The 25,191-nt window shown below is 41.8% G+C and overlaps 3 protein-coding genes across 3 annotated transcripts; 1 reads left to right on the forward strand and 2 right to left on the reverse strand.

Moving 5' to 3' along the window:
- The first annotated feature begins 242 nt into the window (after positions 1–242).
- gtpbp6 (GTP binding protein 6 (putative)) lies at positions 243–11,533 on the forward strand. The gene is made up of 11 exons (XM_034081696.2): positions 243–440; positions 1,222–1,527; positions 2,296–2,433; positions 2,508–2,578; positions 4,932–5,062; positions 5,151–5,221; positions 5,953–6,111; positions 7,343–7,551; positions 9,101–9,249; positions 9,619–9,771; positions 10,713–11,533. The coding sequence occupies exons 1-11, from the start codon at positions 338–340 to the stop codon at positions 10,843–10,845; spliced, it is 1,623 nt and encodes a 540-aa protein (XP_033937587.1). The 5' UTR covers positions 243–337; the 3' UTR covers positions 10,846–11,533.
- Positions 11,534–11,613: 80 nt separating this feature from the next.
- LOC117445822 (phosphatidylinositol specific phospholipase C X domain containing 1) lies at positions 11,614–17,077 on the reverse strand. Its single transcript, XM_034081697.2, has 6 exons — positions 16,724–17,077; positions 15,105–15,241; positions 14,519–14,647; positions 14,284–14,439; positions 13,366–13,549; positions 11,614–12,260 (listed from the first exon to the last, which is right to left on the reverse strand). The coding sequence occupies exons 1-6, from the start codon at positions 16,809–16,811 to the stop codon at positions 12,010–12,012; spliced, it is 945 nt and encodes a 314-aa protein (XP_033937588.1). The 5' UTR covers positions 16,812–17,077; the 3' UTR covers positions 11,614–12,009.
- A 756-nt stretch (positions 17,078–17,833) lies between these two features.
- Positions 17,834–25,191, reverse strand: LOC117445388 (phosphatidylinositol-specific phospholipase C, X domain containing 1). The gene is made up of 7 exons (XM_034081048.2): positions 24,849–25,191; positions 23,941–24,070; positions 22,438–22,580; positions 22,081–22,209; positions 20,332–20,487; positions 19,634–19,814; positions 17,834–18,732 (listed from the first exon to the last, which is right to left on the reverse strand). Exons 2-7 carry the CDS (start codon positions 24,053–24,055, stop codon positions 18,488–18,490), a joined length of 969 nt encoding a protein of 322 aa, XP_033936939.1. The 5' UTR covers positions 24,056–24,070; positions 24,849–25,191; the 3' UTR covers positions 17,834–18,487.

Here is a 25,191-nt window from a genome sequence, read left to right on the forward strand (position 1 = left end):
TTGTTGTTGTTGATGTTTAAGGGTTCTCGTTAAATACATAGAAAACAATACAATTATATTTTTCCAAATAAATACATCCTACTATTATCAAATAATACATTTTCTTAAGTGAACATTTTAAAACATTTGTAATTATTAATTAACCAAAAAAACATGATACCCGAAATACCCTTCGTCCGCCAGCAGGTGGCAGTGTGGCTCTGCAGGTTACTATCATCCACATAGAAGAAGAAACACCCCGACTGCGCATGCTATAAAATGGCTGTGAAGTAGCATGTTTTATGTGAGTTTGTTTACGAGTTACTTAGATATAAAGTTGACTGTATAAAATGTCATAATGACAGCACTGAGGAGGATCTTCTCCCGCCTGCCCCCCCTCCCTCTGCTGCAGGGACCCCCTCGCGCACACCGATCCGCGTGCACACTGCTTCATGCTACAGGTAAGGACATGCCATACAGGTCACTGTGTAAATGTGACATTTGTAAATGTAAAACCCCTAATAACAATGTATGTAGTTCAAACCAAATATATATGAGTCCTGTGCATGTGTGGAAAATCTGATATTCAAATGTACCTTTCTCCTGTTTCCACCAAAAGCAAAATAAGTACATTTGAAAAATACTGTATTATTTTATTGTTTTCTATTCTGAAATCTATTTCTGCATATGCCTATTTAAGATGTTCCCTTAATTTCCTCTTACTACCATTACAGTATAAATATATACCCACAGTGTAGGACCCAACATGCTTATTTTGCCATTGTTTATTATAATGTTATTATTTGTTTACAAGACACACAGTTATAATAGGTCACTTCCGGCAGTTATCACCTGTCTGTGGTGTAAGGTATTTACTCCTGTTGTGTGCCGGGCGTGTGTGGAAGACAAAGAGGGTGAGCTAGGATGTGTTTGGGTCCTGAAAAGAAGATTATTTATGTTATTATGCCTCCATTAAACATCAAGAACAACAACAACAACCACAACCACAGCACGGACTCTTATTGCAGCGTGTCAAAGTGAGGAGACACGTTTAGCCTCTCAGCAGCATAAATCAATGAGAGTTTTGTTGCTACACACACACACACACACACACACACACACACACACACACACACACACACACACACACACACACACACACACACACACACACACACACACACACAGACTGATTTTCCCATTGTGTGATTAATAAAGTGTCAAATCTGCCTCCATACACAGGACACAGAAGCTCCTCTCAGGTGCAGGGAGTAGCTGCAGGAAGCTCCTCTGTGTTCAGAGGCTTCTCACTGTCCTCCTCCTGCAGGGGGCGGGACTCTGATGAGTTCAGGGTCAGAGGTCAGCAGCAGCAGGAGGAGGAGGAGGAGGAGGAGGGGGGGGATGAAGATGATCTCCTGGATGACGGGGAGGTGGAGGAGCTGTTCCTGGATTACGCTCCTGCAGGCCTCGCTCCGGGTCAGCAGCTCAAAGTGTTCATCGTGCATCCTGATGTGAAGTGGGGGAGCAGGAAGCAGTACCTGACCACGGGTAACTCACAGAGGGGGGGGGGGGGGGGGGGGAAAGTACCCCCTGATCAGCACAAAAACTATTTGTTAGGGAAGACATGCCTATATAAAGAGGTACAGCACAGCGCTGCACCATCGGTGTCTGATTTATTAAAACAACAACCTTGTAACTGAGAAACACTTAAATGCTACATTTCAAATAATAATAATAGATTTATTTTGTTAGCGCTTTTACAGGTGCTCAAAGACGCTTTACAGATATAGTGTTTACAATCCATCACTACATTCATGGAAAACCAATTTTAACATCATGCAATAACACTAAGACGACATTAGTTGCATTGAACTGATCTTTTTAATAAGTTGTACTTACAATGAAGGCCACTGCAGTTGTTACACTTCGCGTTTTGAAATATGTGTAACTGTTAATATAAAACCCACACTGCTCAAAATTCGGTTTTTTTCATTAACATAAAATAAATCTCACGTACACCCTGCAGTACTCCAACGTACCCCTAGGGGTCCGCGCACCCCCATTTGAGAACCACTGCTCTATGGTATCAGTGTTTCCCAAAGCCAAAACATTCCCATAATCTCTCAAAAATATTATTTTCACTTTGATGGAAGAGTAAAAGAAACCAGAAATATTTCCCATTGGAAGAACCAGATGTTTATTTTCCTTTTCCAAAACAAAGAAAACCTCAGAATAGATTTAACAGCTAATAATTGTATCTCTACAGCATTGAGTGTACTACCGTGGGGTTTTAGTACGGTCTTGTTCTCTGTGCAGCTGGGCTGATGATGGCGGAGGCCGAGGGTCTGGTGAACACGCTGGAAAACTGGAGGGTCGTTGATAAGATCGTCCTCTCCACCAAAACTCCAGAGAAGAAGAAGATATTTGGAAAAGGGAACTTCCAGCTTCTGGCAGGTAACATCTGCTCCCTCTGTACGCTCTGTGAATCTGGGAAGTAAAACATCTGATAGCTTTCACTTCCTCCTCAGACAAAATCAGACAAACAGCAGGAATCAACGCCGTGTTTGTGAACGTGGAGCGCCTCTCTCCCGGGGCGGAGGTGAACCTTTGCTCACACTCATTCACATCCATGCACAACACTAACACTGCTCTTTTATTTTAATTCAAATATATTGTCCTTTTCTAACCTTTGTCTTGTGACATTTCTTTGCTATTTTTTATTTAAAGGTCACCTATCATGCTATTTTTAGGCAATGCATAGGTCTCAGACATATAAAAATATATTAAAAACATGTATATGAAGTGTTTTTCTCAAAATACCAAACAGATCACCCATTCTAGCCATGCCTCATATCCCTCTATTTCACTTCCTGTTTCAAAAGTGCTGATTTGTGAATAAAGCTTTAAAAATAAATTAAAAAAAGGAGGGGGCTGAGCTCATGCGGGACCCGGCAGCTACTGTCTAAACTAAATGTGATGAAACGCCATATCATGGATGATCAAGGATTCTCTCTGAAACAGTCTGGAGCTCAAAGGCTTTCTCTCTTGCCGGTTACACCACAAGGTGAGTTCCTTTCTAGGGATCGACCGATATGGCTTTTTCAAGGCCGATACCGATACCGATTATTAGTAATCAAGGAGACCGATAACCGATATTTGGAACCGATATACATTTCCAGTAAAATCAGAAAATCTTGGTGTCAAAATGTAGAATAACACAAACTCCAACTCAACTTCTTTGAAATGCATTTAAGCATATATTATGTTTAATGAACCTTTAAACATCTTCCAACTGGTTTCCTCTCTGAGCCCTTTTCTTTAGTGCAGCCATCTGCAATGAGTTAGAGAGACAAGAAGTGGGGCAGCAGGCTGACATGCTTAACTAACAATAATGCTTAATTTATTATATCAAACCAATGCCTGTCTGTCTAGCATAAACTCTCAATAAGCTGCTAGCAACTGCAAAACACTAGTGCTAGCTAATGTTTTGCAAACTATTAAATGTGAGGCTATTGCAGTAGACCTAACGTTAGTCTGGGAGCCTCACTTCTAATATTTTGCTAAACATTTGCTAAATACATGTTGATTAGCTAATGAGCTTCACATATCAACCTGAAAAACTGCGAGGCTCCACTCGCAGCCCCCCCTCCGCACCACAGTTACTCCGCACGCACCCCCAACTCTGACTGACTTCCCACGTCCCTGTGTAACTGGGAAGCTGATAGAATTGGATCAATAGATCGTGCTGTTTTTGCAGCTTCAGCATAGGGGATTGGGATGATTATTGAATTTAGGCTTTCAACTGATTTACCTTCGAAACACATGTATGGCTCTGCCGCTCAGCGCTGCTGCTTGCCTCTGTCTGTGTCTGCGTTCTTCGCACCTGCCTGTAATCTGAGAAGGTCCCGCCTCTCTGGCTGGCTCCCGCCCGGAAAATCTTCAGTGTTGATTGACACTTCAATAATAGCCTATCAGATAGCGCTGTGGGCGGGACATTGCTCGTGTACAGAGCGGTGACTGCAGACAGAGAAACGGCCGCATCAGAGCCAAAGTGTTATCGGCAGTTTTATAAAAAAAAGGCCGATACCGATAATCGGTCAAATGAGGAATATCGGCCCCGATAATCGGCCTGGCCGATAATCGGTCGACCCCTATGAATCCTTTCTACTTCCTGCTTCTTCACACACATGCTCTCCAGTACAGGTTAGCTCTGAGTGTTAGCGATGCTAATGTAAACACCAACCCTATTACGTCCAAAACAGTCGGGCATTGTTTCTGATAGTCCTGTGGTTCCGCCGCCGATTTGACATCATATCGGACGCCAATCTGGATCAGCTCCGTTGTTCCCCCGTTTTTAAAAGATTTGGGTACGGAGGAAAAGAGAGAGGGTTTTATTTCCTGACGCTGCGTGAGTTCCCCGACTCACCGGGGACACGTATTTATTTATAAAAGACATCAAAAAGGGCATTTTGCATGATAGGTCCCCTTTAATTGATGTGATATTTAAAGCCGTTTTTATGTTAAGCACAAAAACAACAAAGCAATTCCTTGTATGGGAAAACCTACTTCAGAGCAATGAATAAACAACTTAATGAATATTAAAGCTACAATGATAAGTCAACATTTTAAAGTATTAGCATATTTAAATTCTGCAGTTTCTTACTCATTTGTTTGTTTTATAGAAGCAGTTCCGCTGTGGGAGCCAAATAATAAATATCAAATCAGATTTTTTCTACGTTGTAAAACTGTTTAGTTCACCAGCTTCTCTTGCTGTCTTTAAGGGAAAGCTTCTTCCTGACTGCAACGAGCTGAGAGTTTTGTATCTGCTTTGTAAATATTGAGTTTTTCTGACTTAAGGGTTTGGCATTTCTTAATATTTTCTGACCAAACAATGAATGTAGTAAATCATTTGACGGATGAATTGATAATAAAAGCCATTTGACTCCACACAGCGGGAGTTTGAGGAGGCGTGGGGGGTGAAGGTGTTCGACAGATACTCCGTGGTCCTGCACATCTTCCGCTGCAACGCCCGGACTAAAGAGGCAAAGCTACAGATCTCTCTGGCAGAAATCCCTTTGTTAAGGTACATTTCACACTCAGAATGTCCCCTTTTAATTAAGTGTTTCTGTTTCCGAAATGTAATTTAATCGGTCTTTATTTTACGGTGGCAGATCTCGTCTGAGAAATGAAATGGCCAACTTGGATCAGCAGGGCGGAGGCTCCAGATACATCGGAGGCTCAGGTAACATCACTGAGATGAATGGAGGCACACACACACACACACACACACACACACACACACCAACACTCACACCAAAACACACTCACATACTCACACACACATCACACACACACTCACACACCAACACTCACACTCACACCAACACACACACTCACGCTCACACACCACTCACTCACGCTCACACCAACACTCACACCAACAGTCACACCAACACTCACACCAAAACACACTCACATACTCACACACACATCAACACACACACTCACACAACACACTCACCAACACACACACACATACACATCAACACACACACACTCACACAACACACTCATCAACACACACACACATACATACACACACACACACACACACACACACACACACACACACACACACCACACCACTCACACAACACACACACTCACACACACACTCGCAAACACACACATTCACACACACACACTCGCACACACACACACACACACACACACACACACACACACTCACACACCAACACTCACACCAACATATACTCACACACACTCACACTCACACCAACATATACTCACACACACACACACACACACTCACGCTAACACTTGCACACACACACACACACACACACACACACACACACACACACACACACACACACACACACACACACACTCACACACACACACATCTGTCTGGATGTGAGTGATGAACTCTGGGATGTCGTCCCCCTGCAGGAGAGACTCTGATGGAGGTGCAGCAACGTCTGCTGAAGGAGAGAGAGATGAAGATCCGATTGGCTCTGGAGAAACTCCGCAGGAAGAGGAAGCTGCTGCGCTCTCAGCGGAAACACAAAGAGTTCCCCGTCGTCTCCGTGCTCGGATACACCAACTGTGGTGAGAGGATGTACGAAGGCAGGCTCTGTTTGGGAACACATTACCGTGTACAGAATACAGGAGGAATATGGACAGCAAAATAAATACATAAATAAACATCTGACAACACAGGTTCTCAAATATCGGTTAAATAATTAGAATTATTACTCAAAGATAATGGCACTAGAATAAATATAATGATTGCATTACATATAATAAATATAATTATTGCACTTGAATGACAGTTTTTAATGCTCTAAAATAAACTGCCTTAATTCCACAAAAATAAATGTAGTAATTTCTATCGACTAAATCTAATCAATGCTCTAGAATACAATGTTATTTAAGGCACAAGGAAACAACTATAATTATAGCACATATATTGATTATGTATTATTGATTCACTAGAATAAATAATAATTATCGGACTAGAATACATGTACATAATGTACTTAAATAAATACATGTAATTAATCTTGTAAAATAAATGTAGTTATTGCACTAGAATTACAGGTTTAAATATCCTAATTCTGGGAATGGAAAAGAAAACAACTCTTACTACTTTTACTGCACTGTAACTTTTATTCATGTACCTGTGTTATTCGTAGGGATGTAACGATATATCGAATATCGCGGTAAATAAATGTCTCAATACCGTCGTGAGACTGACAAAATGGCCAAAGCATATCTCTCTGTCCCAGCAACATCAGTACCAAGCAAGAGAGTGTTTTCCACAGCAGGGGATTTTGAAAACGCCCAAACATCCCAGCTTCTACCTCGAAAATGTGGACGTGCTCATATTCCTAAAAGATAACCTTGATGACGCCGAGTGAGTGAGTTACTTGAAAAACTAAAGTGAAACTTGATTTATTCTATTGCAGGGTCTGATTATTATATTGTTGACACTTTAAAATACTACTATCCTACTAAAATGCTGTACAAATCAGATTTATTATTTAATAAAGAAAAAAAATTCAAGTCAAAAAAAAAATTACAAATAAAATTCACAATTTTGTTCTTCTTTATTTTTCAATATCGCGATAAATATCGTACCGTGGACTTTTTATCGCGATATTATCGTACCGTGAGTTTTTGGTATCGTTACATCCCTAGTTATTCGTGTTTTATTATCTTTGCTTTTTAATGTTTCTAGTGTGTTTTATGCTCTTAATGTCTTTCATTTTTGTAGAGCACTTGCCTTGTGTTGAAAAGTGCTGTATAAATAAACGTGTTCCCTCCATGGTGTGTGCAGGAAAGACGACCCTGATCAAGGCTCTGACGGGGGACAGGGGTCTGCAGCCCAGAGACCAGCTGTTCGCCACGCTGGACGTGACGGTGCACGGCGGCCTGCTGCCCTGCAGGATGCCCGTCCTCTACGTGGACACCATCGGCTTCCTGTCGCAGCTGCCCCACCTGCTCATCGACTCCTTCTCCGCCACGCTGGACGACATCAAGCACTCGGTGAGAGTCCAGCCATTGGTCAGAGGAGAAGAAGCAGTGTGATTTATTTTATTTTAAAGTTGACCTGTTATGCAAAATCCACTTCTCCATGTCTCTTCTACATCAACATGTGTCCCCTCTTCTTCATGTCTCTTCTACATCAACATGTGTCCCCTCTTCTCCATGTCTCTTCTACATCAACATGTGTCCCCTCTTCTTCATGGCTCTTCTACATCAACATGTGTCCCCTCTTCTCCATGTCTCTTCTACATCAACATGTGTCCCCTCTTCTTCATGTCTCTTCTACATCAACATGTGTCCCCTCTTCTTCATGTCTCTTCTACATCAACATGTGTCCCCTCTTCTTCATGTCTCTTCTACATCAACATGTGTCCCCTCTTCTTCATGTCTCTTCTACATCAACATGTGTCCCCTCTTCTTCATGTCTCTTCTACATCAACATGTGTCCCCTCTTCTTCATGTCTCTTCTACATCAACACGTGTCCCCTCTTCTTCATGTCTCTTCTACATCAACACGTGTCCCCTCTTCTCCATGTCTCTTCTACATCAACATGTGTCCCCTCTTCTTCATGTCTCTCCTACATCAACATGTGTCCCCTCTTCTTCATGTCTCTTCTACATCAACATGTGTCCCCTCTTCTTCATGTCTCTTCTACATCAACATGTGTCCCCTCTTCTTCATGTCTCTTCTACATCAACATGTGTCCCCTCTTCTTCATGTCTCTTCTACATCAACATGTGTCCCCTCTTCTTCATGTCTCTTCTACATCAACATGTGTCCCCTCTTCTCCATGTCTCTTCTACATCAACATGTGTCCCCTCTTCTTCATGTCTCTTCTACATCAACATGTGTCCCCTCTTCTTCATGTCTCTTCTCCATCAACATGTGTCCCCTCTTCTTCATGTCTCTTCTACATCAACATGTGTCCCCTCTTCTTCATGTCTCTTCTACATCACCATGTGTCCCCTCTTCTTCATGTCTCTTCTACATCAACATGTGTCCCCTCTTCTTCATGTCTCTTCTACATCAACATGTGTACCCTCTTCTTCATGTCTCTTCTACATCAACATGTGTCCCCTCTTCTTCATGTCTCTTCTACATCAACATGTGTCCCCTCTGTGGAAAGAGACTCTGAAAGTTTCAGGAACAAAGATTCTCTCTCTTTTTGATCCATTTCTATAAAAACCTGTCTGAAAATGAGCTGATCAGATTTTGACCACTTTGTGATGTCATAACGATGTGTTGTCTTGTGTAGCCATTAGCCAATCAGCAACCAAGGTAACCCCCCCCCCCCCCCCCTTATCACCTGAATCTCCTCTAGAGCACCATTGAGTTCTTTGTAACCAAATGTCTCTCAGAGGGGCGTGGGGAGGGGCTCCTTATTTTCATCTAAAGTAACAGACAGAGAATCAGCACTTTGGAAACAGGGCTGAAACAGAGGGGATTATGGGTAATGCTGCAATGATGATGAGGTTTTGTATATATCTGAGACCTGTAATATATTGATGAAAAACAGTATAATAGGGGAACTTTAAATGTCTCCTGCAGGATCTGCTGGTGCACGTCAGAGACATCAGTCACCCGGAGACGGAGAACCAGAAGCAGAACGTTCTGAGCGTCCTGAAGAACCTGCAGACCCCCGAGCGGCTGATGAGCTCCATGATCGAAGTGCACAATAAAATCGACCTTGTTGACGAGTAAGAGAATAAAACTGATATCCAAACACTTTTTAAGATCTTTTAAGAATTGAAAATAAGATACAAAATAGGTTGTTGTTTTTAAAAGCAGAAAAAAAGGAAAGGAAACATAACTGTCTAATTGTAAGCCAATAAGATCTGAGTACTAAGGTTTCCTTGCATCACAAACTGGATATTAAATACCATCTTTACAGAAAATATACCAAAAACTAAGACAATGACTCCAGATAACTATTGGAGACAACAATTAGTTTTCATAAGTTTGCATTCATGGGTATACATCGGTGTATTGCCCCTTTGTTCTGTTCTGAATGAATACGGTGACCTTGACGATAATACTGTCTCTAATAATAAAGTATTTTCCGTCAGTTATGAGTGCCTGGAGCCCGACGTGCTGCCCATCTCCGCTCTGACGCAGCGAGGCCTCGACCAGCTGAGTGCGGCGGTGGAGGAGGAGATCCTGAAGTCCACGGGGAAACACATTTTAGATCTGACAGTCGACCTCAGCTCCCCTCAGTTAAGGTGAGAGATGATTATTTAAGAATCGTGCAAAGAGGACAAATTCTGCTCTTTTTCAGGTTCATGTCAGGATGTCGTGTCTCTACTGTGGCCTGTCTTCAAAAGCTCTTTATTTCTCTCACACTGCCTGTCACCTCTTTTCACCCTCTGTCTGAAACCAGAGCCCAGTCTGCTCTGATTGGTTAGCTGGCTGGCTCTGTTGTGATTGGTCAACCGCTTAGAGATGTTTATTAAGGATCCCCAGTAGCTTTTTCTCTTGACAAAAGCTACTCTTCCTGGGGTCCGACACTTAAAACAATACAACAATAATACAACAACATTCAAGACATAATTCCTGACATCATCAACAATCTCATCCACTTTCAATATCAATCTCAGCCGAGGATGAGTGCACTCGACACCCACCAGAACAAAGCATGAGATCAAATTCAATTAGGGTTCACAGCTCACACGGGCACATGGTCATTAGTACATGGCCCTTCACTCTCTTCTTGAACGAGGCTCTGGACTCTATTTCAGCACGTTAGTAATAATAATAATACAGCTGAGTGTAATAGCGAAATATATTTCATTCGTCGTAAGAGATAACGTACAATGTGTTGGAGCGCTAGCTGTGAGGTGTGTTTTAGCTAGTACATGTTTCCTTATAATACATTTGCTCTGTGTTAGTGAGATATATTTTTCAACTTAGTGTCTGGGCCCCAAATATTAAGCTTCAGATTACATTGTCCTATTTCACATATCTAATGTATATTTTCTACTTTCTTGTATTTACATTTTTATTGTATAATGCCATGTATTTTTTTGCTTCTGCAACACAAACATTTCCCAAATTAGGATCCATAAAGTACTCTCTTATCTCTTACCTCTAACTTCCGTCTTGTGATTGTATTTCTAACTGTTTCTGGATAAATGAGTTGAATATCTGGCGTGTCTGTCCTCAGCTGGCTGTACAAGGAGTCCACGGTGCAGGACGTGGCGGTGGATGCGGACGACGGCTCGGCGGTAGTGAACGTCATCATCAGCGCCGCGGCTTATGGACGCTACAAGAAACTGTTCACTGATAAAGGCAGATAAAAGAAGGGGGGGGGGGGGGGGGGGACTTCCAGCTCCAACACAAATGCAAGAGAAGCAAGAGAGGGAAACGATAAAGGGAGAGTGAGCTTCGGGACAGTATTTGGCGCTGACCCTTTCCCTCATAGGACCGCCGTATCGACTTTCATTTGTGAAACAGGTGGGGGGGAAAAGTCATCAGGATCATGTTGGTCACCAGAGTGCACCACGACCCTATGTGTTAAATACTAAGAGGTCAAGTTTTTTTCCCGGTAATAGAAGAATACATGAAAACACTGTTTTAGCTGGAAAAACTGTTTTAACTGGAAAAAAAGTGGTAGCGAAAACAATTTTTTACGGATTTAATATCCTGGTTACATTTGATTGTTCACCTGTTGCTAAGACATAAAGACAGGAGAGACAACCATCCAGATCAGACTTGCCTCTCGAGAGCTTCTGTAGAAAATTGTACTTGAATGTATTTGTTCTGTATTTATTGTACAGTATAATACAAATATGTAACAATATAATTGTGTTAAAGAATGTCTTTTGTAAAAATAGTGCATGTTAGAGCTGTAGCCTTTGAAAATACTGGACAAATCTTTTGTCTCAGACTCTAAGAATGTATGTTTCTCACCTGCCTGTGCTGGCTTCCATGGAAAATATTTTTGTAATGCAGTACATCAAAACAGTATAATAAAATATTCACTAATATGTTTCTGTAATAGAAGGACATAGTAGATATATTGCACATTAGAGCTGTATAATAAAAACATCCATAACGTTTTCTAGCAACAGATACAGAAATATGATATTACAGATATCACTCTTAACATTTCCTTCACCTAGATGCAGTATAAAAAGAGGAAATTAGGTATTCAGGATCAGTTCACATGGAATACAAAGGTTTTTTTTTAAGGTTAATGTATATTTTACAGTATAATATAATATTTAATTATAACATTTTCTAAAAGAATGATTTTGTAAACATATATTAGAGCTGTATATCCAAAACAAACATTTTCTGGCAAAAAAGAAACCCCTTAAATGAAAGTAATTGATACAGAAGTTAAAAAAAATACCGTTCCTACTCTTAATGCAGACAAACGTGTCCATCCAAGTAGAAATAGAGGAAGTGAGGTAAGCTGTACATCAAAGGATCAGTTTCCAGTCGAATAAAACGTTTTTTTATCTGGAGCTTTTCTTCCGTAGAAGTTTTTGGTTGAGGGCGATGATGAGGGAGCAGAGAGGCAGGGGCCCCACGAAGTCTCCTGCGATGATGTTGAGGCTCTGGGGGCCCGAGCCGGGGGTCTGCTTCTCCACCCAGCCCTGCAAACACTCCCAGTTACTGAAGGTGATCGTCCGCAGGGACTGCCGCAGGTTCTCCGTGATGAAGCACCGATCTGCCGTCAGGTTCAGGCCGCACACAAAGAAACCCTCTGCAGGAGAAACATCATTAAAGAGGCCCTGTTGTGTTTTGGGGGTTTCCCTTTCCTGCAAACAATGTACTCAATATCTGTTTTCTTTTTGTATTACTGCCGAATTATATTCCATATTTTATTCCATTCTATTTCTATCATAGATCTAATTTACATTGTTACAGCAGAAAAGAGCCAAAGACAGCTTAATGTTACCTAAGCATGCATAAAAAGTTTAAAAAAAAAAAATTATAATAAAAGAATTACACATTTTGCAAAAAAATTAAAAAGTTAGACATTTTACAAAAATACACATCCTGTAACAGTTCTGAGGATTTAGCAGCCAGGTATATATTGCACAGTTTTTAACGGCATATATATATATTGCACATAGTTGGTATTTAACAACAAGAGGTGTTATAGTCTGTGCTGTTGTGTGTGGGGGGGGTCTACTAGGGGCCGTGCTGGTTATATGTATGCAGGGCCGTCCCTCCCTACAGGCCGATCATGCAGACTGCATGGGGCCTCACCTTGCGGAGGGGGCCTCACTTTGCGGAGGGGGCCTCACTTTGCGGAGGGGGCCTCACCTTGCGGAGGGGGCCTCACCTTGCGGAGAGGGCCTCATCTTGCGGAGGGGGCCTCACCTTGCGGAGGGGGCCTCACCTTGCGGAGGGGGCCTCACCTTGCGGAGGGGGCCTCACCTTGCGGAGGGGGCCTCAACTGAGCCGAAAATGCGGCGCACCTATGCGCTGCAATTAGTGTGGCGCGGAAAGGTTTCGCCGCTGCGAGGCTCCACTAGCGGGGGGCCTCATGTTGGCCAGGGACGGCCCTGTATGTATGTTTCTATGTAAATACTGCTATATTTGACTATATTTTCTATTATTTAAAATATTTTTTTATGTTATTAAAGTTTTCTTAAAATAGTTCTCTATCTGTGTTTTTTATTTTTGTTTTACTTTTATGTATGCACCACGACATCAAGTCAAATTCTTCGTACGTGTCAACCTACCTGGTAATAAACCTGTTCTGATTCTGTAGTGTGTAACATAGGTTTCAGTGCATGTAAATGGTCTGCAAAGGCTAACATCCCTGTTCTCTCCAGAGGGAGTTTCTCTCCCAGCCTCACCTGGGCGGCCTTGCTCTTTGTTCCAGTCCAGGTAACTGATGACCTCCTTCGCTGTGCACTGATTGGCCCACCAGTACGGGATGTCCGGCCACAGCTCCGGGTGCCGCAATGGATGCTGGGAGTCGTAGGAGAGGATGATCTGCTGCCCCGCGGCCCAGAGGCTGCGCAGTGTGGGGGCCGAAACCTGAGGAGGAGACACTACAGGTGAATACAAACAGACGTCATCATGAAACTTCCCCGGTTCGTTACTGACTTTAAGAATCATTCTATTTTGTATAATGAGTTTTCTGAAATGCTATGTTTGAATATGCAAACGAGGCATTCTCTTAATATGTGCTCATTTGCATACCTTCCCATAACTGAAATGTGAGTTCAACATTCTGGTTTTAATGTGTTGACAGAAGATAAGAGAGGATAAGATTGACCGTGGGGACAGTGACAAACAGGACGGTATAGATTCACACAAGGTGACACATATTGGACTCAAAGGTTTCTACAGAGGAGATTCTGGATTTCTCTTCGTAACACTCATTATTTAAACAATGCTGTCGTTCTCCCATGTCCCCTTCTAGCACATACACTGTGTGGTGTTTTCTCATCACTCAAGTCTTTGTGTGTCTCTGAGTAGCTCTGCGTCTCTTAGTGGTCGTATTTAATGTGTTTGTGTTGGTTTTGCTTCTACTTTTAGTCGTTAGACCCCGAAATGACCCATTAGCCTGATCAAGTATCCATCCTTGCTGAAATGACTGACATGCTCTGAGCTGGTTATTGATCTGATCTCCGATACGCTGTTTAATATTAAGACAGTCCAACACTGGTTTGCTTTTCATTTACTTCCGGAGTTATAAAGTGCTTTAAAATGTGTTTCCAGGTGCTTTCTCTGCACATGTGAGAGGCACCGCAGAAAGGGAAGCTCACCTTGTGGGGGCAGAGCTTCGACCCGAACATCTTCTTCAAGGAGAAGATAAAAGACTGATGCAGTTCGTCGCTGATTCCCTCAAAGTGGCTGAGGGCGAGAATAACGACCTCCTTCGGGTGAGAGTTCAGCCACAAGTCAACAGAGGACAGCGTTTCCTGAAAAGAGAAACTTTTAATGTGGATCTGGAATCAAAACCCAAACTGAGAGTTTAACCAATAAGATCATTAAACTCACCAGGACGGTTAGATGTGTGTAAATGACGTGCGTGAAGTAAAGGTCGCTGGAGGGGTCTTTGAGTTTGTGTGCAACGCGGAGATCGAAGTATCGGATCCCCATGGAGAGCTGCTCCTCGATGCTTTTGTCCTGCAAAAAGGAACAAATCATAAAACATGGAAATACATTTTTTATTATATTTTACTTCATGCATTTCAGTTCATTTAGGTTTTATCCAAAGCGACTTACAATATGTGAATTCTTTGAAGAAACAAACTTAAAAAAGAAAGGATAAGGTAAGTAAATTAGTTTAAAGTAAGTATCGAAGTGACGTTTTTAATTTGTATTATCTTTGTTATTATTTTGTTATTTTATTATTTTATAACTGTATTATTATTATTTTTGTTATTTTATTTTCTAGTTTTATTATTAATTAATTGTATTATTATAATTTGTTCTATTATTTTGTATTATGATTATATATTTTATTATTATTTGTATAATTATTTGTATTCATCTGTATGATTATTATTCATTTATCTATTTTTATTATTATAATTTTTGTATTTATTTTGACGTCCCAGCATCAACCCACGTGGTACAGTACCTGTGTTGTGGCCCATTTGAAGATGGTGGGTCTGGTGAAACAGCAGAACAGTCCGTCGAGGATCCTGAAGCAGTCGGACTCAGACGGGACCAGCGGAGAGTTGATGTCGAGGCAGTAACTCATCGCATCATGGCTCCCTGCAGAGACACATTTTAATCATCGTTTAAGATTTAAAAGTCCCTTGTGTCAACTCTGAAATAAAAAATGAAATGTGGCCTCTGGTAGGATACGCCTACAGAATAGGAAAAAGCTGCCTACATTTAAACCAAAAATAATAATCAAGCTGTATGTCTCCCAATAATATTTACATTGTTACTTTAAAATGTACTGTTACATTGTAATCCTGGTTGTAATCCCCATTTCAAAACATTTAAAAGTAATCTGATTAAACATTTTATTGTATGTAACTGCAAGGGAATAGGTCTATTTTTTAAAATCCTGATTACAAAATCCAGTTACATGTAATCCATTACTCCCCAAACCAGTACAAGTCCCTCAAAAAGGTACCTAAGTACCGTACTTGAGTAAATGTACTTACTATCCACCACTGGCTACAGTACTTGAGTAAATGTACTTCGTAACTATCCACCACTGGCTACAGTACTTGAGTAAATGTACTAAGTTACTATCCACCACTGGCTACAGTACTTGAGTAAATGTACTTCGTAACTATCCACCACTGGCTACAGTACTTGAGTAAATGTACTAAGTTACTATCCACCACTGGCTACAGTACTTGAGTAAATGTACTAAGTTACTATCCACCACTGGCTACAGTACTTGAGTAAATGTACTAAGTTACTATCCACCACTGGCTACAGTACTTGAGTAAATGTACTTCGTAACTATCCACCACTGGCTACAGTACTTGAGTAAATGTACTAAGTTACTATCCACCACTGGCTACAGTACTTGAGTACATGTACTTAGTTACTATCCACCACTGGCTACAGTACTTGAGTAAATGTACGTTGTTACTATCCACCACTGGCTACAGTATTTAAGTAAGTAAATGTACTTAGTTACTATCCACCACTGGCTACAGTACTTGAGTAAATGTACTTAGTTACTATCCACCACTGGCTACAGTACTTGAGTAAATGTGCGTTGTTACTATCCACCACTGGCCACAATTGAGTAAATGTACTTAGTTACTATCCACCACTGGCCACAATTGAGTAAATGTACTTATTTACTATCCACCACTGGCTACAGTACTTGAATAATGTACTAGTTACTATCCACCACTGGCTACAGTACTTGAGTACATGTACTTGGTTACTATCCACCACTGGCTACAGTACTTGAATAATGTACTAGTTACTATCCACCACTGGCTACAGTACTTGAGTACATGTACTTGGTTACTATCCACCACTGGCCACAGTACTTGAGTAAATGTAGCCCACTTAGTTACTTTGCACCGCTGCTTTAACTTGAATAAAATATCAAGATTCAAACTCAAAGGTTGTATTGTCATTAGCACAGTAGCTACAGTGTAGTTATGGCAACGAAACCCCTTCAACAATGCAACAGTAACATATATATAAGACACAACACAATAAAAACAGTGATATACTTGTATTATTACTACCCCCAGCATAATGTGAAATATTTACCCGGTATGGCGAGCTCCGTGAGCGGCGTGTCCCACAGCTCCTCCGGGAGAGAGGACATCCAGTCCGGGCTGAAGCTCATCTTAATCATGACTGCAGGAGAAACTCAAAAACCGGGAATAAACAAGTTATAACTTCCTTTATCTGATCCCTTTAACCGATCCACCTCGCTCACACACACACACGCGAGCGCGCGCGCACACACACACGCACAAATACGCGCACACAGACACACACTACACGGGGAGGAGGTTCCTCATTCCTGCCGTCTGGTGGTATGTCAGATGTTGCGGAAACCTCTGCAGGTGAAACACGTGACTGTGTTTCTGTTCTGTTTCTGTGGAATATTAATATGCGTCTTTGAACCATTTGAACACTGTTTACACTTCCGCAAACTCGTGGCCATGACGTCAGGAAGGGGCGGGGCTAACATCATGCAGCATGTTCAGATAGAGATAACATTGACATTAGAAAATAGATAATAAAATAGAGAGGAATTAAACATAGAATATAGAAAGTACTAACTAGTACATAACCAAACAGAGGGTAAAAAAGTGATTAGAAGTTATAAAATAAAGAATACAAAAGAGAATAAGGGAATATAATGCAATAAAATAGGTATTAAAAATAGAGTAGACAAGAATAACATAAAATAAAGAATAGATTAAAGCACTTTGATGCTTTTCAGGAATGTGGTTAGACCTGAAAGACCACAGAGACTCATGTGTATACCAGCTGACTGAAACTCAGCTACACAAAGTGCTGTGAACCTGTTTCACCTGCATGTCCTCCGAAGCTTGGTATACAGTTTACATATGCTGGTAATTCTCATTATATATATTGTACACCGATATGATACGAATGGCAGAAGCAAGTACAGGAACAGAGAAACTTTGCCAATGCAACTCAAGTATTTCCTGACTGTCTTAAATCACCAGCAGGAAGCGTTCACTTATTTAATTCATGCTCTACATAAATGCTGTTGTTACGTCCCAACATGTGACTAATGTGCTTAAGTGGACATTATTAAAGAAGCTGTATTAATCCCCAAGGGGAATTTTTGACGGTTGATTGTCATGAAATAAAACAAAAGGACTCGATTAAAAACGCTCATGTTTATTTGAAAAGCTCCTCTCCACAGGCACGGCGGCGCAGCATTATTTAAAACAAGGCCTCACCCGTTGAGTCAGCTTGTGAGTAAAACAGTCAGAGGTTGGGTTCATGCAAATATTTTCCCATGCATTTCGCATGAGTGTCGTCTACTCTACGTTCTCTGAGGATAAATACAGTATACCTAGCTGCTGCCGCCGACACGTCAGTTATAAAAGTGTGTGACCTACGTTACAATCACATGTGCTGCTTGAATACATCGCTTGTGCTTACTTCAAAAGTAAAAGCTGAGATTAGTTACGTTGTTGTTGTTATTACTATTATTGCTCTGGTAACATAAAACTCTGCCGACTCGTGAAATCTGATACAGGACATTTGCATAAATAGTGAATGTAAACAAAAGTGGAAATATTAAAAAGTCTAAAATATACATCTTCCTTATCAGTGCATTTATATTGAATAGAATAATTAAAGTCCGTTCTCTGCCACTAAACATGCTGTGGTTCTTCCAGTGTGTGTGTGTGTGTGTGTGTGTGTGTGTGTGTGTGTGTGTGTGTGTGTGTGTGTGTGTGTGTGTGTGTGTGTGTGTGTGTGTGTGTGTGTGTGTGTGTGTGTGTGTGTGTGTGTGTGTGTGTGTGTTTAATTATTGGAGAGCAGTCATGAGGTGTGTTTCAGCAGTTTCTCGTTCAGAGAGACGACGGTGGGCACGAAGCCGCTCTCGGTGACGAAGTCTCCTGCGATGATGTTGAGCGAGCCCCCCCCACAGCCGGGGCTCTGCTGCTGCACCCAGCTGAGTAGGGGGGGGTAGGTGGACACCACCAGGTCCTTCAGGGACTCTGTGGGGTGGGTGCAGATGTACTTCAGGTCCTCCGTCAGGTTCATGCCTGTGACGAAGAAACCCCCTGAAACATACAGTATGGAAATCAAAAGGACAAATGTGTGGGCCAAGTTGGCACATACAAAAACACATACATACCACATGAAAAGTACACACATACAGTTCCCTTACAAAACAAACAACAATTAAATACATTTAAAAAACACCCTCCACAAGTTAATTGTTATTATAAAATGTGCAAATTACTTTTTTTTTTTTTTAAATGAAAATATAAATACATCAAGGATTTTTGTATTAATAATATAAAAGAAATACAGTAATAATACCCATAGAAATAATGATAAAATATAACTATTTTATTGTATTAATTATTGTGCTTTTTGCTTATAATTTTAGTTTTCTATTTTAAAAAGAGACATTTTTATGAAACCCCATAAAGAAATGAGTGTGATTCATTCCCACTCTTAATTACCCTGGCATTGTACAGTAGGAAATCCACAGTTTAATGATCCTTAAAGGTGGGGTAGGTAAGTTTGAGAAACCGGCTCGAGATACACTTTTTGTTATATTCCATGGAATGCTCTTAACATCCCGATAGCAATGAATACATTAAGTGCTTTGACAAAAAATCCATAAAAAAAACTCATCAGTGGAAGCCGTGGCGCTGTAAAAAGCACAACCAATCATTTTAGCCGGCCTGGCTAAAGTAACTGGATGGCCTACCTGCCTGTCAGCCTTCCATCGGGGCACAAACTTATCTCGTGCCCTCATTGGTCATGTGCGCGTTCGTGTGTGTTGGGGGAGGGGCTCTGTGAGGAAGTGGCAGATTTTTTCCGGCTGTGTATTTTCAAATTCTAGCGCACTCGAGCTGGTTTCTCCAAAACGACCTACCCCACCTTTAACTTGAGTATTTATAGATGCCGTTACCCCAGAGTAATATATCTTTCCAACGTGTTTTTATTTACCTGGCCTGCCTCTCTGCTTGCGGCTCTCGAACTCCTGGATGAGCTCCTCGGCTCGGCACTTGTTGGCCCACCAGTACGGGATGTGAGGCCAGAGGTCGGCGCTGCTGCAGGAGAGCACGTGTTCATAGGACACGATCACACTGAGGCCCTGGGCCCACAGGTTACGCAGGGTCAACACCTCCTGAAATATTATTAAAGAATATAAGATTGTTGTTATTCTATTTTTATTAATATACCAGATTATCCTTTCTTCTCTCTTCTTCTTGTCTTTTTTTCTTTCCTTTTTCCACCTTTTGTTATTTTATTATATTGACATTATTACTTAACTGTATTGTACTTTTTTTTTTTTTCGGTATGCACTGTGCAAAAAAGGTTTTCTTTACCCAATGACTCTCGCAAAAGATCTATAAGATATTATTGTTTAAAATAACAAACATATGACCTCAAACCAGCTTAATGGGTATACAAAATGTCCTCCATAGACCAAAAGGTATTCAAATATATTTATGAAATAGTAACCAAAAGAGCGAGCACTTGTTTTATGCATCTACAGCACCAAGAGTCTCCTCTCAGAAAAACATGGAAATCAATTCTGCATCCTTTCGTTATGGGTCTATTTGCAACCATGCATACTTTGTAGGTCGTTGACAGAAGAAGCATGCAGATTTCATGATTACCCTCTGCAGGAGGAGTCTCACCGTTTTGGGGCAGAGTTTGGAGGCGAACACGCTGCGGATGGTGCTGATCAGCAGCGTGTGCAGCTCCGGGCTCAGGCCCAGGAAGTGACTGAAGGAGAGGATGAGCACCTCCCGGGGGTGAGCATCCATCCACTGCCTGATCTCCAGCAGCACCGCCTGCAGCCAGGACACACGGTGAGGAGACGCAGGGTAAAGAGACACACCGTAAGGAAACACACGGTGAAGATTAAACGAGAGCTAGAAAATATTTAACATTCATTTCCACATCTGTGTAGTAATCCTGACACACCACCATACAGACTAAAGTGGGAACTATTAAGGAAGAAGGTTAAGTTATCCTCTTGCCTAAATGTACAACATGTATTCATACACGTTTTGAAAATCCACTGAATGTCTTCTCTGTCATTTTTACACTTTGCAAAGTCATCCCACGAGCCGGATTGGACCCTATGGTGGGACGGTTTTTACACCCCGGATTTAGTATGTTCTAGAGCAGTGCTTCTCAAAATGTGGTCCACTAGGACCACTAGGGGGCGCTCACGGACCACCAGTGGTCCGCGAGCGCCCCCTAGTGGTCCGTGAGTATATTGGTAACATTTCACATTTGAAATAAATAAATACATTTCAGTTTTCCGCCCTCTCGCGGGAATATCTCCGCAATGGAGCGAGCTTAAGTTTAACTTTCGATTGCATGATATAGCCCAGATACACACATTTTCAGGCGATTTGTAATCTGTTCAAGAAAAACGATGTGTTTTTTGATATTTGTGGAGTTAGGTGGTCCGCGAGTGTTTTTTTATTGGTTAAGTGGTCCTTGGTGTGAAAAAGTTTGAGAAACACTGTTCTAGAGGTTTTAGAGCATGTAAATGGTCCCTGTGTTCCCTTCAGAGGGAGTTTCTCTGCTTTCATTAGACTCCTTTGTTTACTTCCGGAACATAGATGTTAAGAAACCTTTGGAGCAAGGACTCAGAAGACAAGGAGGACACTGATGAGCTCGAACTGATTTTAGACGTTGAAGATTTAGAAGACATTTCACTGCAGCAACAAGGTGATACATTTCCTGGCCTAGTACCAACTCTGAAGCTCTCTTGCTCACTCCTATGCCCAATCCTAACAGAATAATCAGCATTTGATAACATGTCAAAGCTAATTCTGTTCGTGGCAGAGAGTGATTATCCACCTGATAACATGGACTCCTGGTTGTCTTTTCTGTCTGACACAGTGCGTCAGCTTTGTCCTGTTATTATCTGAAGAAGAGATTGTTTTATGAATGTTTTGGGCAAGACGCATCAACTTCTTAGGTCATACCAATACACTGCAGAGGGGAAAGAGTGATAAAGCTCCAAGGCTGCAGGAGACAAGGAAGTGAGAGGAGACGCAGTAGATAAGAGGACTAGGACTAAACTGAAGGACCATTTAGAAAAACCTGTATCAATAGTTACATCAATATGTAACACTTGCACTTCTTTTGGCTATAGCTCCAACACATTGTACGCGAAGGCTAAGGGGCGGCACAGCTATAAGCGGTTGACCAATCACAACAGAGCCGGCCAGCTAACCAATCAGAGCAGACTGGGCTCTGGTTTCAGACAGAGGCTGAAAAGAGGTGCTGCAGCACAGAAAAATAAAGAGCTTTTTGAACATTAAAGCGTGGAGGCACAAAATACTGAAAAGAGACACAAAATTCAAAGCCTTATTTTATGTGTGAGTGAGTGAGTGAGTGAGTGAGTGAGTGAGTGTGTGTATTACCTCCACAGTGAGCGCGGTGTACACTCCGTGGTAGAAGTAGAGGTCCGTGGACGTGTCATTGGGTCGGTGAGCGATCCTCAGGTCACAGTATCTGACCCCCGAGTCCAGCTGCTGCTTTATGCCGACCTCCTGCAGCAAGAAAATAAGAATTAACTTCATAATCATCATGTAAACAAATACCCACAACAGTGTACTTATATTGATATTAATGCTAGAAATGGTTAGGTCTTAGCCTGTAATTATAATTAAGACACACAATGATGATTTACATGCGGTGTGATAGTTATAAGGCCAAAGCAGTGAGAGTAATGCGTAACTTAATGATTTGACGGGTTGTTTATTCCCTGCGCGTCTCACCTGTGTGATGGCCCACTTGTAGACAAAGGGCCGGATGAGAGGCTTCATGAATTTGTCGAGTTTCTGCAGCAGGTCGGGCTGCGTGAGGTCCACCGGAGAGCGGTCGTTCATATCCAGACAGTACGTGATCGCATTGTGGCTTCCTGCACCAGAGGAAATATAACAAACAGAAATGATATGTAGACATTTCAGAAGTAGATTTGAGGCTATTGCATATCATGATTATGCTGTCATCCATTACAATAGTATCCCTATAATGAACACAATAAGCATACATTTTGATAGGATGCAAGTATTTCAATTGCATCATAGATAGGACTTTTTTTTAGGAGATATTTTTTTAGTTAAAAAAAAACAATCTTACGTAGGCGTTTAAATGCAAGGTAAGAGATATTAAAATAAGATCAAATATTGAAAAAAAATGAAGAAATATTATTGAAAAAAATGCATTGAGAATACATTGAAGTACTGTGAAAAGATATTTTTAAAAATGTGGAAAAATAACATACACTGTTGTGTTGCTACTGGGTTAGTATGGGAGAGAAACTCCCTCTGGGATTTTAGCCTTTGCAGACCATTTACATGCACTCAAATCTAAAGAACACACTACAGGAAAAAGAAAACAAAAAAGCATAACAAGGCCTCTTCAAATGGGGCGAAGAATGCGAGCTAGTTCAGGCAGTCAACGCGAGCACCAATGATACATTAACACGTGACGCACCTCGTCCCATTTACCACCAACCAATCACATTCTCCTAAACATGCCGCTCTATTTAAGCTGCCAGGTCTGCCTGCCTCTGCCTCGCTAATGCTGCTGTTGCTGCTGCTCGCCTGCCCCACCACCACCCCAGCTCCACCCCAGCTCCACCCCAGCTTCCACCCCAGCTTCCACCTCAGCTCCACCCCATCATCCACCCCAGCTTCCACCTCAGCTCCACCCCAGCTTCCACCCCAGCTTCCACCTCAGCTCCACCCCACCACCACCCCAGCTTCCACCCCAGCTTCCACCCCAGCTCCACCCCAGCTTCCACCCCAGCTTCCACCTCAGCTCCACCCCAGCTCCACCCCAGCTTCCACCCCAGCTTCCACCCCAGCTTCCACCTCAGCTCCACCCCATCATCCACCCCAGCTTCCACCCCAGCTTCCACCCCAGCTTCCACCTGTAGGCTCGGGGGATAGTTATCCTGAGCCTAAACACCAAACTCAAACTATATGCTGCTTCTTATAAATATATCAAAGAAACATGTGAGTTGTCAGACTTAAATAGTAATATGTGAATTATTCTTCCACCACCTGAATGAAACTACTCACCCACTGATAATAAATATATTATATATATGTGTGTGTGTGTGTGTGTGTGTGTGTGTGTGTGTGTGTGTGTGTGTGTGTGTGTGTGTGTGTGTGTGTGTGTGTGTGTGTGTGTGTGTGTGTGTGTGTGTGTGTGTGTGTGTGTGTGTGTGTGTGTGTGTGTGTGTGTGTGTGTGTGTGTGTGTGTGAGCCTACCGGGGATGGCCAGCTGGCTCAGGGGGGTGTCCCACAGGGGGGATGGCAGCAGGGACATCCAGCTCTCCATCGGCAGCTCCCCCAGGCTCGACTCCCTCTTCGGGGGGGAGAACATGCTGAACTCCGGGGTCTGAAAACATGATTGGCGAGGAAGGGGTTAATGATGTTTCCTGTTTCCATTTGGAAAAAAACTTTGAATGATGAAATGTTTTTTTAAATGTTGTGAATAAATTCAAAAAATTCAGAATAAATCCAAACTTTAGACGGTTAGGCCAAATACCGATTGTCCAACTAATATTACAAAATTAAAATAATGATCCTTTAATACCATACATTCTGCAAGGGTACTCATTGCATTATTCAAAAAAAGTTTAGAACAAATCTAAACTTTTGAAAGTTAGTCCAAAATAGAAAATGAAAGTAGAAATTAAGAGAATAAAGTTAAATTGTTGAAAGTCAGAATTTCCAAACGTTAAAAAAATAACAGGATAATAAATGACTGTTATTATTGTAGTTTGATTTGCTCTCAAACCTTCTTATACATTTCAATAACAAATCCCATAAAGTCAAAGACGTCGAAAATACTTTTTATGTAAATTATTTCTCAAAATGCAATTAAATTTGTTTTTAGAAAACCTCAAATACCATGAAATTCTGAAAATGTATTCTAGAAGTTTCAACTTTGCACTCAAATGTTCCACTTTATTTTCAAAATGCAAAAATAAATTAATAAAATAATCCTCAAATAACGAAAATATAGAAAATGTAACTTGGAAATGTGTTCTTAATTCTCATCATTTTAACTTTATTCTCCTCATGCAAATTGAACCCTCCCTCCTCTCTGTGTATTCATCATGCATGGCCCTCACACTCTTCCGTACTTTCAGCACAGTCCGTTTCACTCTCACCTCTTTATCCTGCTTCCTCTCTCAGAACCTGCAGAAGCGGACCGACCAGCACTCAGAAACACATACACTCAAGGTCCATCCCACACAACATGTCATGGCTGAGCAGAACAAAACCTGCAGGACAGACCCTCCGCAGCTCAGCCTGGAAACACCTGCTCAGCCCCGGGGAGGAGGAGCACAGCGGGCCCGGTGCATCGTACCTCCGGTTACCGGTTACCGGGGATCCATGATGGTGTCCCGTTATTCTGCTGCAGGTGATCCTCATGCACCGGCTGTTTGTCGGTGCTGAGGCGGAGCTGTGGAGCATGCGGGCCGGGGAGAGGAGGGAGGAGGAGGGAGGAGG

This window comes from Pseudochaenichthys georgianus, chromosome 4 (genome assembly GCF_902827115.2).
Source record: "Pseudochaenichthys georgianus chromosome 4, fPseGeo1.2, whole genome shotgun sequence".
NCBI lineage: Eukaryota > Metazoa > Chordata > Actinopteri > Perciformes > Channichthyidae > Pseudochaenichthys > Pseudochaenichthys georgianus.